Raw genomic sequence first — 15,054 nt, forward strand, 5'->3', positions numbered from 1 at the left:
TCAGAAATATGACCATGATAATGATAATATACCATTATTTTTCTTCCCCTCAGCTGGTTGAGCCAGCTGCTGGATGAACCAGCTGCTGGGTGAACCTGTCCTCTTTCAACTCAAGAAAGATCACTGTTGGTCTTTATTTATTCATTTTTTTGCCTAGAAAGGAGGGCCAATTTTAGAGAGTTTAAATCCATTAGTTATAATTTCCTTCACTTACAGCCAAATTATGATACTGCACTTGGGTGCAAAATTTAGCTATTTGAGTATTTCAATTTCATATATTAAAAATAATATAAATATTGTCTAGTAGGGAAGAGAATGTGTGGGTCTGGTGGGGGATGAGTAAGTATGTAGGAGAGGAAGAAAGATAATTTTATCAATAAAAAATTGCCATCAAATAAGCTAAAATCAAAATCCATACAGCCATGCTAAAATTCACTCTACCCACAGCTTTTACTTCCAAAAAGAAAGAAAAACGTCACCTGGAATCCAAAAGCTGAGCCACATGGACTTTAAGGAATCATGTTATTTGACTCAATGAGGTGTCTAATTGAACATGACAAAAAAAATCAATTTCTCTCCTCTGTACCGTCAATGAGATTTATGTTAAGTGCAGTTCTTTCAATGGCAGAGAAAACTAGGTTTTTACTTCCAAAAAAATACTCCCAAAAAGGAAAAATAAGGCTTTTTCTTCAAGAAAAAGACAGAACAGAAAAAAGCCTTTACTTCCGGATGAACGTCCAATCAGATTCTGTTCATTCAGCCAATCACTTCGGTGGAGCGGCGACCAATCGGAAAAGCCGCATCGCCCTTACTGATCCCGCCCCTTGGTCATTTACCAGATAGTTATAGAAGAAACAAGATTTTTGGGAGTAGCTAACGGTAGGTGGTTTACCACTGAACACACAAAAACCACAAAATTATGTGTATATGTTAGCCACATACAAGCCACTGGCAATGCCACTGTTGAAATTTGTTTCACCAAATGGAAACTGAACTGACTAACGCCAAAACGTCACCTAAAGACTTGTATTCATCCTCTTGTGGTATGGACATTTTTAAACCAACAACAATGGCAAGTTTAGGTAGTGAAGCTCTGTAGGAAGACGAGTAACGGCTGACGTTAACGGGAAGTCGACACTGGCCGGACAATCATGTTGCCTCGACTATTTTCGTGGTTGCTGCCGCTGGTCTGTCTGGATCTGCTCAGACATGAACTCCCGGGGGCTCTGGCAGACTCGGTACCCAGCGCTGCCAAAACTTTAGTGTGGGGACCCGGACTGGAGACAAATATCGTCCTGCCTGCTCGATTTTTCTACATACAGGCTGTGGACAGCTCGGGAAGAAAGTGAGTAGGCCTGATATGGCGCCGTTATTTTTCTTTCTTTTTTCCCCCTTCTTTTTTATGGCCGGTTTTCCAGCTGCAACCTGTGAAATTTAATTGGCAAGCAATGCTGCTTTCAAGTTCTCCACGTAGCATCCTGCTATGGAGCTATAATGTGATAATATTGGTCAGTTTGAGCAAAATAAGTCACATTTATTTCATATATTAATGAAAATACTGTGTAATAATGTTACTTGTTTTATCAGGTGATTGTGCGAGAGCTAAACGACTTGATTTGTGTCTATAACTGTAATTTAATAAACACATCAGTCTGTGGCAAAGATCTACAATTGCACATCAACACTTCAATTAGCAGAGATGCAGCCCCTAGTATGGTTATTTTTGTCTGAACACTGTCTTCAGTGTTTGTTTTGCTAAAGAATATGTGTTGTATAATATTCTGCAGAACTTAAAAGCCCTGATGTCTAGCTTTCCCATAAAAAATGAATGTACTCAAATGTGACACAAGTCCCACTTTTTCAAATGTAATGTCCAGGAAACTGTTTCCTATTCAGGCCTGTATGATTCTTTCTGAGATGTCCTACTTGCAAAATGACAGACAAGTGGAAAATATAACCTCCTTCCAATTTTGTTGACAATGGACAAAGGTTGGGTGTTTCTATTGGCACCTTATACTGTATAGGTAGGCGGTTACTTTATTAATCCCTGTTACAGCAGCAATAGCAATAGAATAGAATAACACAACAAGAAGAAAAATTAAAATAAGGGTAGTGATAAGAATAACGATAAAATAAACAATACATTCTACAGGATTGAAATGTACAAATGTGGAAATATACAAAAGCTATTTAAGAACAGTGTGTGCAAAACAGCAAATGTCCAAATGTATGTAGAGTCTGAACGTGCTCCTCTCTGCCTGGCCAGAGGGTCATAAAGTGGATGAGAGGTGTTGTCCATGCTGGCCAGCAGTTTGACTAGCATTCTTCTCTCAGCCACCACATCTGCTGGGTCCAAGCTGGTCCCCCAGGAGAGACCCCGCCTTCCTCAGCACTCTGTCTATCCTGTTGGTGTCTGCAGCTTTTACGCTGATGCCTCAGTGTATAACCACAAATAAAGGACAACGTAGTAAATCTTTCAACCACATGCGGTGTAGTATGAAAGTTGAAACTTTAAACTAGTCTAATGGTGAGAGAGCAGACATGAAAGTTTGTGCCCCAGGGAGAAACATGTGAGCCGACCTCCAATGACCCCCTTCATCAAAAAGCTCCCATGGGCCCAATGAAGGTGTCAGTGGGTGTCACTTTCACACATGCTCTGCGTCTCAAGATAGCTATCAGTTTCTCGGTTCTATTCATGTCTCGCCTGCTACAAAACACGACATTATTGTTGTCTGCTGGTACAGACGTGACACAGTAACATCATTTCAAAACCAAGAGGCCATGAAATGATATCTGTAAAACCCTGTCTGCAAAGCACAACTTGTTACATTTAATTACAGTGTAGTTACAAGTTATGACAACAATTATGTTTTGGCACATTTAGTCTGAAATTAAACAGTGAGTTTGAAGTTAAAGCATGGATTTTGAGGGTGTTTTACATCCATATTAGGTGATGAGCAAGTGAAGATCCTAAACATATAGATAACGAAACGAAGGAATTTTTTATAGCCAAACAGTGGAATGTTTCTAACTGGTCGAGTCGGTCGTCTGACCTTATTCCAACTGAGAAAATGTTTCACTTGCTGCAGACTAGACTGGAAGTAAAATCCCCCAAAACAAACAAGAAGTGGAGATGTCTGCAGCACAGGTCTGGGACAAAGAAAGACTATGTATTGAACCAAAACCACATATTATCTAACTACTTTCTGTCCTCAAAAAATTGGGGGACTGTGTGCAAGGGCTACAGATACTATAGATTTCAACTGAGGTGGATGTAAACATTCAAAAAGACCCTACTACCTACTTACTGTGAGTGATGGACCATTACATGAACACACAGTTTTCTGTTTAAGTTCGGACAGTTGTGTTATTTTCACACGAGAGATTTCTGTATTTGTGTTTCATGCCCTTGCTTTTCTCACTGGTTCGAAGTGGATGGGGCTCAGCTGGAAAAAGATGATGTTACTTATTTCGGTGCACCAATCAGAGCTGAAGATCATTTCAATAAAGTCTGCAAATCAAGCAAAACCCACAGAGTCATGATGAAGCAGATTAGAAGAGTTTTTGAATGTTTGACTCTTAGTTGAACTTAACTTTGATTGATTCTTATGCAAATGTGAATATGTTAAGGAGAAATACTTTCAGGCTTTAAAGCTGAAAGTCAGCAGTCAAGCATCTAAGTCACCGTTTCATTTGGTCTTTGAGTTTTAAATGCATAATTAACTTAAGATAGCCATGTCTGATAAGTGTAACTCTGATTACAAATGTCAGACTCTTACAAAATTACATGTCATTATTGGTGTATTAGGGAAAAAAAAAATTCAATTAAAACTCTGCCGATGTTTCAATCAAACCACAGTTTCAGCTACATTTTTAAATTGTCTTTTGAAAAAAATAGATACAAATATCTAACAAAATGTACATTTGGGAAGGGGAAAACTTATTAGATGAGCCAACCAAATGGTATGCATGGAAAACACTGGGTTATATTTCATATATTTTTAGTTTAAGTTTAATATTTTATCACTATTTCACTCAGTGTGATGTTCAGCTACATAATATGAGATGGATGGTAGAGATGGTAAAGATTCCCAACATGTTAACAATCAAGACAGTTGTATGATTACAGAGTTAGTCTCATAAGGATTTAAATACTGTGTCTTCACAATTTAACACTCAATATATCAATCAATAGGCTATAATTTGTATTTAATTCCATTGGACGGTCTTTAAGCTGAAATGAAGCTATACATGTTCTCTCTCCCACAGTTTAACAACATCACCCGGTGAGAAAACCTTTGAAGTGAAGATTACTTCTCCATCGGAGCAGTTCACCAGGATCTGGATCCAGGTTCTGGATCGTCACGATGGGTCCTTCTTGGTTCGCTACAGAATGTACGCCAGCTACACAGACATTCACATCCAAATTCTGTTGAAGGACAAACACGTTGCCAAGTCACCGTTCATCCTGAAAGGTAGAATACAATCCAGACTGCCTGCAAAATGTGTTTTTGGGATGAGATGACATCCAAAGACATCAAAAGAACTTATATATAGCCATATATGTTACTAACATTAAGACAAGTGACATGTACTACTCCCTACTCATCCTGTAAACCTGCATGTTCACCAGCTGTGTTTTTCTAGTCACTGACAAAGATGTTACATGTATTTTCCCTCTACAGGTCCAGTCTACCATGAGGGCTGTGACTGTCCCCAGCCCAGTAGCTCCCTATGGGAGGACCACATGCACTGTCCTCAGTCCTTCCCACAGATAGACAGAGATCTGTCCCTTTACGCCAGTGTCGACCCAGATCGCAACGCTGAAGAGATCCCGCAGCGCTTTGGACAGCGACAAAGCCTCTGCCACTACACTGTCAAAGACAACAAGGTAGCTCAGAGTGGGATAAGTATTACATCAGAAACACCGGATATAATAAGATAGCAGAGCGGAGTACGGCAGCGCGGGTGATTTCTACAAATATGAGTTATGTTGGATCATTGCTGATCATCAGATCAAAGCTGTCAGTATCAGATAGCATGTGAAGACGTCCCGTATTTGATGTTTTATTTTTCATTCTTATCAACACGGAGACTTTTCTGAAACAGCCTTTATACTTCACCAAAAGAGAGACTAATGAAATGATTTTACCAGGGTTGGCAGCTCTTAATGGCAGCGTGAGATATGTTTTATCGTAGATTTTTCACTCTTTGAGACATTACTGAAGCTGTTGAGTAATCCTCCCTGGAGCAAATGGTCAGTATCAGCCTGATCTACCATCAAACTGATATATTGTTCTAACTGTAACTAAAACAGTGACAAAATAAAAGATTCTCTCAGATTCTCTTTCAAATTCAATCATAACTTAAGGGCTGTATAGTAATAAAGTGTAGTATTTCTTCAGCTTCAGTTAAGGCTGTGTGATAACATAGTAAGCCAGGAGAGCCTGGAGCTATGTGATCCACCTGTAAGAACAGTGTATCAACCAGGTGTTCAAGGGTACAGTCATCTCAAAATACCACTGTGGAAATGAATCTAGGTTGCTGTAACAGTGATATGTGTAAAGCACTATTCGCACAGTGCTAGCATTACCTGGGAACATCCAGTAATTTGTCAGTTGTCAATGATTTACAGTCCCATTGTAATTTATACATTGTGTTTTCAGACAGGACGAGTGTCTTCTTACAAATTTGGTTATTTAGATTCATGCAAAATCCTGTTTTTAAACATGGAGTCTGGTTCTACGGACGGATAAACTGTATTTCTTAATAGTGAAGAAAAATTGATGTTGACACAGGCTATATTTTATTAAAAGTAAATTATTATTAATCCACTGCTAAATTATAACTCTCCATAGACTGATATTCATAGTAATTCACTATGCTGCAACAGGACTTTGTGTTTATAGTATATACAGATGTTTTATAATAACGCATGATATGTTTTTATGTTCATGTAGCTTTTCATTCCCTTTAGGTCTACGTTAAAACATTTGGTGAGCATGTAGGTTTCAGAATCTTTATGGATGCCATCCTCCTGTCACTCAGCAGAAAGGTAAGCTGTTTTTAAAGTTTTGTGAATTTGTAGTCCTGAAACATGTCGGTTCTTTTAACAGCACGCCTGATAAGATTTTTTTTTATCACCTGCTCTCGGATGACTAGACGTTTTAGAGGTGCATACACCGTTTCCCTCTCCATGGTGTGTTGCTGTGTTGTGTGTCCAGGTGCAGCTCCCTGATATGGAGTTTTTTGTTAACCTCGGTGACTGGCCGTTGGAAAAGAGGAAACCCACACAGAATATTCATCCTATCTTCTCTTGGTGTGGCTCTAACAATACCAGAGATATTGTTATGCCCACTTATGACCTGACAGAGTCTGTCCTCGAGACCATGGGAAGGTAAGGCTATGCATCCATAAACACCAAATGTTCAGCAAATTTTGTATTAAGCTAAAAGATTTGTCAGCTCTTGTGCAGAATAAATGTTACTTAGTTTGCTCGAGAGTTTTCACAATTGGCAATATCATTCATTTTGAGTGAGTGTGCTTCCAATGCGTAACTATTCACTCCTGGACAACCTTAAAGGGTTACCCCATTGAAAATCACTTTGGAGTATCAAATACTCACTGCCTGTACGTATGAATGTTGGCTATGAAAGGTTTGTTTCTTTGTGGAGAATGGGAACCAGCCAACCAGAGACCCAGCTAATAAACTTACAAGTGAAAGTGAGGAAGTGAATTATGCTGCAGGATTAGGAGTAGGTGTGAAAAAAAGGTTTTTTTGGCTTATTGCATTCCTTCAAAGCACACTGGTGTGAATATTAATTTAGTCTAATATGTCCACCGGATTGAATTTGAAATGTGAGGTGATCCTCGTCATGACGATTCCTAACACGCCCCGCTTCCCTTGGCAGATGACAGTGGGGACAAGTGGGCTTGTGTAAACAGACAGCGCCATGACACTGTCACACTGCAGCCTGAATAATTCAACAGAAATAAAACTGTCAGGAAGCTTATTATTTCCTCATCTCACCTCTCAGCTTGTAGAAAGTGATGCTTCATGCATTTTTATGTAGTGCAAAACAGCTTATATGGATGTGACAGCAAAATATTTTTGCTTTTTACATCTAAATTGAGTTCACAAAACATCTCTCCATAACAAGCGTGCATTAACTTTATGCCCTGCAGAAACTCGCTGTATAATGAGCGATACTCGCTCACCAGATGTATCCAGTGTGCTTTTGTGTCTGTAGTTGTTGATCTCTGTATGACAAAGCTTTGTTTAAATTACAACAGTGAACTTGTGAAACAGTTTTTCATAAAGGAAAAAAGCAATATGTGTGCTCCAGGGTACAAATAAAATGTAATTTATAGGCAATGAGGCCAAAAGTTACAGTATGAGGTCAGCCCTATATGTTGGCAAAATAATAAGATGACATTCGTAATTGATACATACATGCACGTCAGTATGTCTATTATCTATGTATATGAGGTTTGACATGCAACATATTGTCCATCTAATCAACAGAGTAAGCCTGGATATGATGTCAGTGCAGGCCAATACAGGGCCACCATGGCCGGAGAAGAATGCTACAGCCTTCTGGAGAGGGCGGGACAGTCGTCAGGAGCGCCTGGAGCTGGTCAAAATGTCGAGGGCTCACCCCGACATGATAGATGCTGCTTTTACCAACTTCTTCTTCTTCAAACATGACGAGAGTCTCTACGGGCCGCTGGTCAAACACGTCTCTTTCTTTGACTTCTTCAAGGTGAGAGTGCACCCGTGTGGCTGATGTCTGCTGTAAGTCATACATAAAATGCCTCCAGATAAAAAAAAAAAAGTGGTTAATTATATTATGCAAATGCGGGGTCTGATATTTTTGATGATAACCTTGAAACAAGTGTGTAATAATGAAGAGTTGGTAGAACTACTATACCCCATAAGAATTAACAGGAACATCTGCAGCTCTTTGCAGCTTTCAGCTAATTGTTTTACAACCAAAAGAAGGCATTTCCAGCTAACAAGCTCAGACAAGTTGAGTATGCACATTATACATAGAATGAAAGAGAGCTGAAGTAATCTAGTGTCTGGAGAGAGAAGAAAAGCATCTAACAAGCATCAGACCCATCAGACCCAGGTATTTTTCTCAGGAGATGATGGACCAAGCAAGTGTTCAAAAGGCCAGTGACTACTATATGTATGTACGCTAGCTTGGTGGCCAGAAACACATCTCCAATGGAATGTGTAAATGGAAAATTACTTTCCAATTTCTTTTCACACATGTTTAATTCATAAAACCAGTCTCTTTTTATCCTAAATGGCAATATTAAGCAGTTTTTACTACATTTTAATCTAATTTTTATTTTTTGTTCCATGTCCACCACCAGTACAAGTATCAAATAAACATTGATGGCACTGTCGCAGCGTATCGTCTGCCGTACCTACTGGCAGGAGACAGCGTCGTGTTAAAGCAAGATTCTGGCTACTACGAGCATTTCTACAATGAGCTCCGGCCATGGGAGCACTATATCCCAATCAAGGCGGACCTCGGAGACCTGCTGGAAAAGATCCAGTGGGCTCGTGACCACGATGAAGAGGTGATGATGATTAGATAATGATTATGGAGTGGTATTTAAGAAGTGTATCATTCACTGCTTTACCAGTTTTTTGGCTGTTGTCCAATTTGACTTAATCATATTCAGATTAATGTGTTGATACTTTGTGTTTATGTGTTAACCCCTATAAATAGCAACATAGTAAATAACTGCACTATTGTGTCAGAATGGAGGAGATTTTCTCTGTGTGGCTGTGATTGGAAAAAATAACCCAAGTTGCCGTGATTGTTGGTGTCTTTCAGGTGAAGAAAATTGCACTGGCGGGTCAGCAATTTTCCCGCAATCATCTCATGGGAGACAAGATATTTTGTTATTACTACAAACTTTTCCAGGTAACATTTCTACAGCTGCAGAGTTAAAGGAATTGAGCTATTGAAAAGCTATAGGTGATCACCATTGCCTGACACAACAGCCATAATTACACTAACAAACAGTAATACCAACAGCATTACTAGACAACAACACTACTTAATATAAAAAATATATTGCATTTGCACTGTATTACATTAAATATGTCATTCTGAATACAATGTTTTCACATCATTCAGAAATGTGTTGTAATGGCCTAGTGATGTTCCTTTCTATAATACAGATTTTCTTCTCGTAGGAATACGCCAAACTCCAGGTTACAGAGCCAAAGGTTCGTGAGGGCATGGAGCTTGTAGCACAGCCCGGCGACGACCTGTTTCCATGTTTCTGCCACAGGACGCAGGTAAGGGCGCCAGTAAGATTCCCTTTCATCAGTGACTTTGGTGGTGTTTTACCTCACCTCAGCTTACAACAAAACATCAGTAACACTAGAGTCTAGACCCAGTTATGTCATTAAGACTGTTTTAATACACATGTAGTAAAACTTGTTCCAAATACACACTGCACAAGAGAAATGGCAACATGCTGAAACAGTAGCAAGACCTGTCTACTATGAGGTTTAACACTTTCATGCTTTGATGCTTAGTTTATCTTTCCTACATATAATGTAATAATGTCTGTTCTGTTCTGTATTAGGTCTCGTTCACACTAAACACTTAGACTTTCTATCTTAGGAAAAACACAGGTGTTACTGATAACAATAACAATGGCTCCCTCTACATATAAGTGTAGGGAGCCATTGTTTATGTAAGACATGACAGTATGATTGTGAGCCAGCGTGCACTACACCAGGATCCTGACACTGATAGTGGGACTCAGCCAATGTTAATTTTATTATTCACGCCTGTGCTTTTCCTACTGTGACATGCCAGAATATCTTTTGTGAAAGAGGCTTACACTAATTTGTATTATGTCAAGTGATGGACTTCTATGTAGAGAGAGTTTTTCAGTTGTCTGCTCTCTGATAGATATGCCTGCTAATTTGTACATGATTGAGGACGTAGTGGGCAAAGACCTCATTAAAAACATCATGTTACATCACTAGACGTCAGGACTTGGGTGTGACAAACCTGTAGTAGAATAAACTAGAATAGCTTTTATCTGTGGCAAACACATTGTTGGGTTTAAGCTTTTCAGTGGCAATAGTTCTAATAAGGAAAAATATATATACTCGGCCTCAAGACACACCTTTCTACTCTTGAGTGTGTGGCTCCCTCTGGTGTGCATAAAGATGCCACTGCATCTTCCTTAATTGAACATAAAAATTACTCAAAACAGCAAAGGCCCTGCACACCCACACAGATGTTTTCAACAGCTGCGCTCCATTTGTCCCTGCTGGCTTTTTGTATGTTACATAACAGGGGCAGGGACAATACAATCCTTTTTTCCATTTGGATTCAGCCACTTCCGAGCACAACGTCTCTATTAGTCTTTCTTGCTTACAATGGCATGTTCTGTTTTTATGTTGAGTTGAAATGGAGTGGAAATCACGGCCAACAGGCTCAAACTGTGCCGGTAGAGTTTTAGCATGTACCTAATGATGATGGTGTAAGTTGTCCCGCACAGGAGTGTGAGGGAGATGCCAGTTAGGAGTAGTTTGTACATGCCCACACAGTCTTAAGCTGCAGTCAGATCAAAATCCGCCTGGCGGATGGGGACTGTGTGGGTTGGGTTGTAAACATAAATCATCATCTTCTGTCATTGTCCTTGGACTCACTACAGCCACGCAGCATCTCTTCCTCTCTGCTGTTGTATTATTTTATTTATAACACAAGAATATAAATAATCAGTATTTCAAATCAGCTGGATATTGGACAGCCTGCGCTATTAGAGGTCTACTCAGGCAACATGGGTGTGTGTAGATTTAAATATTATTAAAGCAAACTGTAAACTGCAAAGTTTAACATATTTTTCTTTTTTTTTCATTTATTTACACAATGAGATTTGAATATGATAACTAGTGCACATATTCAAGTTTGATTGAGTGACAGTTTAGACTAAACTGTTGCACAAATGTATATTACTCTGAAGGACTTTTACACATATGTTTTCATTTAAATTTGTGTTGTAAACTCTGTACAAGACAAGTCTAAGTTCAGTACCTGGAGGCACACATTTCTTCTCACACACTAAAGCCAGTTCATGATGTGTTTTGAAAGCTGGCACATTTTCTAGAGTCACTTTTGTCCTTCTGATCCTAACATGAATGTTTTTGTTTGTTTTTCAGGCAAAGGATGAACTTTGATTCACCTGTCGTCCAGTTACAGAGCAATCCTTCATATCTCATATGTTGCCAAATAATAAAGTGTGAATAAGTTGTATGAATGTTTTGACAATATTTTGAATTTTACATGTTATCTGATTTTTAAAATAAATACTTTCTTTTTATATGTTTAAAGTTATTGTAATTTTCTTTTGTATTATAAACTCTCTCTTGCCCCCTCAGACACTGTTTTACATACATATGCAGAGTCCAAATTTATTTTTTAAAGTGCTATTAAATAGAGTTGTATTGTCTTTCATGCAGGATGTATTCAGGCATAAGGATCTTTATCTGTATATGTCCAAGTTGCAATGTCACCATCAGCTGACCTGCTGAAGTGTCCTTCTGCTGAACAAATAAATCATGTCAGCTCCATGTTTGCTGCTCTGTAGCTGATAAGTAAAAAGACAATGATCTGTAGCCAAAGGCCAATGTTGTTTATATTGCTGATAGTAGTAGACAGAGGTGGAAGAAGTATTCAGATCCTTTTCTTAAGTAAAAGTAGAAATACGGTTGGCTAAAAATACTCCTACAAGTAAAAGTCCTGAATTCCTAAAAGTTAATGTTAGTGAAGTACTCATTATGCAGACTGGCTTCTTTAAAGAGTGTTTATTATGATAGTATATTGTTTGTTTTTGTCACTAACAAATACACGTAACTTATTAACATTGTAGTTTATCAATGTAGAGACAATTTTAGATACTTTGGGTAGATTAATAGTAATAGTAAGCTACTACATTATATTATATAAGTATTTACAATAATAATAATACACTTTGTATAGTTTAACCACAGTTAGAACATGAATATATATCAGTTTATATAAAATCTTAATCTAAGAAGTATTTACTATAAGTAGCTCACAAATGTAGGGGAGTAGAAAGTACAATGTTTCCCTCTGAAATGTAGTGGATAAGAGGTACAAAGTACCATAAAATGGAAATACTTAAGTAAAGTACAAGTACCTCAAATTTGTATTCATAGCGAACATTTAAAATATTTAATTAAGCTGCAATGAGCACCCCGAAACACTAGAGGTCAGTCATTTGTTGTTGTGTTCTGCTGCTCGGAGGTCAAAGAAGAAACATCTCAAGATGGACAAGCTTTACGAGGTAAATACCTGCTAGCCACTGTAAATTAGAGCCTTTAAGATATGGTAAGAGCTGAAAACCATATATAGATAGCGGTCTATCATTAGAGTGTTTTATGCAGCTTTAAGTCGTAAAAGGTAAAAAGCACAGACTTCATGGAAACATCACCTAACGCCTGGGATACACTGGATGCGTGAGCAGTGCGTGTGCGTGTGTGTCGCTGAACTACTGCGTCTCTCACGCTTGTAGCGTCCACACTGGAAGCGTGTCTGCTGCGGCGCTTCTGCCACTGGCAGCCCTATCTTTCTCGTTTTCCCTGTCTATTAACATGGGCGCCGAAATGAAAAGCAAGAGGTTCCGCGACGCACGCGCGCTGCCCCCGCATCCAGTGTGTCCCAGGAGTTAGACGGCTAACCATCGTTAACTGAGTAATGTGGCATTCATGTGGTGTCGGAATAATCGGAAAAATGACTTCCCGACTGGGAAAATTCACAAAATGAGATTCACGCTTAGCTTTTGAATGCTTTATGGGAAGGTTGCACTTGGAATAAAAGCTGCAATTTGTATTAAAGAAAAGTATGTATTTTCGTTTTACACAATATGCAAAATTAACTGGAACTTTCCTAATATAATAATAATAATGATGATGATGATAACAATAACAATAATAACAATAATAATAATAAACAATTTGTTTTCAGATTACATTAATTAAATAACTAGCAATGTTTTAAGAGAAAATGTTAACATTTATATGTTAACATTTATATGATGGTTTATCCCAGTTGGTAGTCCTTGTACACTATGTTAAATGGGTTAAATGGCCAGCAGTATGTCAACAAACGCAGAACCTAAGTTAGAACTTGTGCTTACTAAATGCTCACTGACTTTCAGGAAAAAGTGAAAGTGCCATTTGGGAAGAAGCATCTGGATGCTGCCCTGTGTGCTCCTACCTCAGTGAAACATGCTCTCACAGCCGTCATACTCACTCATGGTGCTGGAGGAGACATGAACTTCAGACATCTGGTCTCTCTGGCACATGCACTGGCTTCAAATGGCTTCCTCTGTCTCCGTTTTACATGTAAAGGTTTAAACCTGGCTTACAGAGTGAAGGCTTACCATGCTGTGTGGGTAAGCATATTCATATTCATTCATTCATTCATTCATTCATTCAAGAAAGCACAGGTACATTGTAATATCAATCTAAACTGTATAGCATGAATACATTTTGTTGTTCAGTAATGTTTTTTTTTCTCCTAGCACCACTTAAAATCACTACAGACGTTTACCATAAAGCACATATTTGTTGGCGGTAAGCAGCAATAGCAGGTTTACTATATTTCACATGAATTAGATACATGTGCCATGTACACTGTGTATTTACAAAGAAGTTAAAGAATAATTACTGTGTGTGTGTGACTTTGCTTTGCAACAGAATAACTACATCCTTAACTAGTTTCATCCACATCAGTAATATATTATGCCAATTTTGGAAACTAGATGCACATTTCATAGCAATGACATTAAAAGTGAACACTGTAACCTCTCCTCAGGCAGGTCAATGGGATGTCGTGCCGCCGCGGCTGTAGCCAGGCAACTCAGCGATGAATCAGAGGATGCTGTTCAGGGTGTGATCTGCCTGTCTTTTCCCCTGCACCCCCCAGGACAGACAGATGCACATCGACAACGGAGTGTAGATCTCAAGGGGCTGCCCGAACACATGGCAGTGCTGTTTGTATCTGGCACAGAGGACAACATGTGTGACAGAGTGAGAACTGTTGGGGGCTTTTTCATTAATGCATTTCTGTGTTCGTCAGTCACACGCTGTTTATAAAATGCTGAAATCATAAGTTGCATATATTCTTCTGTATTTACATTCTGACTTCCTTTAATGAAACTTGTATTGCTGTGATTGTAAAGTCCAATCCTCTATTATTTTGTATAATATGATCAATATCCTGCCATGTGAGTCGTGCTTTTATTCCCAGTGTGTGAAATGTATGCCTTTTTGTTTTATTGTTAATATTTGCCATACCAATTATTTTGCTTTCTGTCTTTGCTTAGGTCCTTTTTGATGGAATGATAAAGGAAATGAAAGCTCAAGTTGAGGTTTTCTGGCTAAACGGAGGCAACCATGGACTGACAGTGAAGGGAAGGTCGGAGGAGTCTGTGATGGATGAAGTGAATTTACAAGTCATCACCTGGATGAGTAAATTGAGAGAATAGATTAATTTATGACTTCAGATCATTTTGATTTTCTTTGTTTTGTTTTGTTCTACTTGTTAAATAAAGTACATTTTTTTTACACAATGTGGTGAGGTTGTTTTGTCTTTGTGTCATCAGAAAGTACAGACAACCAAATAGGAAAAAAATATATTCAAAGCTACCAAAAACATTTTAATGTCTAAGGAAATAAATCTTTAACCCTTTTTAACAGTCAGCCCCTTTTAATGGTCATCCACAGCTCTTGATCTGTCCACAAAATCGGACATAAATTACTGCAGTACTGTGCGTTGACTTAGGATTGTATCATCCTGGAACCAGTTAACAGCAGTGAGAAGACCGTTGTACTGTAAAAGTTACTAAAACTAAGCACAGCATTGCGTTATTGCTGAAAATACTGTACACTTTTTATTTACATGCTGGTATAAATTCATTGAGTCAACACATTCACTATCCACAAAGTAATAAAAAAAAGATTTATTACTGCCACTACTTCAA

At 38.5% G+C, this 15,054-nt stretch overlaps 2 protein-coding genes across 4 annotated transcripts; both read left to right on the top strand.

Moving 5' to 3' along the window:
• The first annotated feature begins 808 nt into the window (after positions 1-808).
• Positions 809-11,617, top strand: poglut2 (protein O-glucosyltransferase 2). 3 transcript variants are annotated; one of them, XM_044365829.1, is made up of 10 exons: positions 809-879; positions 4,270-4,475; positions 4,686-4,891; positions 5,978-6,055; positions 6,225-6,397; positions 7,526-7,763; positions 8,383-8,592; positions 8,853-8,942; positions 9,218-9,322; positions 11,207-11,617. In XM_044365829.1, exons 2-10 carry the CDS (start codon positions 4,394-4,396, stop codon positions 11,222-11,224), a joined length of 1,200 nt encoding a protein of 399 aa, XP_044221764.1. In that variant the 5' UTR covers positions 809-879; positions 4,270-4,393; the 3' UTR covers positions 11,225-11,617. The 3 variants fall into 3 exon arrangements, with proteins under 3 accessions (XP_044221764.1, XP_044221763.1, XP_044221765.1); XM_044365828.1 differs by having other exon boundaries at positions 830-1,345; XM_044365830.1 differs by lacking the exons at positions 809-879; positions 4,270-4,475 and having other exon boundaries at positions 4,803-4,891; positions 5,961-6,055.
• A 632-nt stretch (positions 11,618-12,249) lies between these two features.
• On the top strand, positions 12,250-14,636 carry tex30 (testis expressed 30). The gene is made up of 5 exons (XM_044365832.1): positions 12,250-12,354; positions 13,228-13,464; positions 13,594-13,645; positions 13,887-14,101; positions 14,398-14,636. The coding sequence occupies exons 1-5, from the start codon at positions 12,337-12,339 to the stop codon at positions 14,557-14,559; spliced, it is 684 nt and encodes a 227-aa protein (XP_044221767.1). The 5' UTR covers positions 12,250-12,336; the 3' UTR covers positions 14,560-14,636.
• The last annotated feature ends 418 nt before the right edge of the window (positions 14,637-15,054 follow it).

This window comes from Thunnus albacares, chromosome 11 (assembly GCF_914725855.1).
Source record: "Thunnus albacares chromosome 11, fThuAlb1.1, whole genome shotgun sequence".
NCBI lineage: Eukaryota > Metazoa > Chordata > Actinopteri > Scombriformes > Scombridae > Thunnus > Thunnus albacares.

Coding starts and splice junctions, on each gene's coding strand:
- tex30 (XM_044365832.1), top strand. Junction 13,465..13,593: donor AGGCTTACCATGCTGTGTGG/GTAAGCATATTC, acceptor TTTTTCTCCTAG/CACCACTTAAAATCACTACA. Junction 14,102..14,397: donor AGGACAACATGTGTGACAGA/GTGAGAACTGTT, acceptor GTCTTTGCTTAG/GTCCTTTTTGATGGAATGAT.
- poglut2 (XM_044365828.1), top strand. CDS start 1,152: ATGTTGCCTCGACTATTTTCGTGGTTGCTGCCGCTGGTCTGTCTGGAT. Junction 1,346..4,269: donor GTGGACAGCTCGGGAAGAAA/GTGAGTAGGCCT, acceptor TCTCTCCCACAG/TTTAACAACATCACCCGGTG. Junction 8,593..8,852: donor CTCGTGACCACGATGAAGAG/GTGATGATGATT, acceptor GGTGTCTTTCAG/GTGAAGAAAATTGCACTGGC.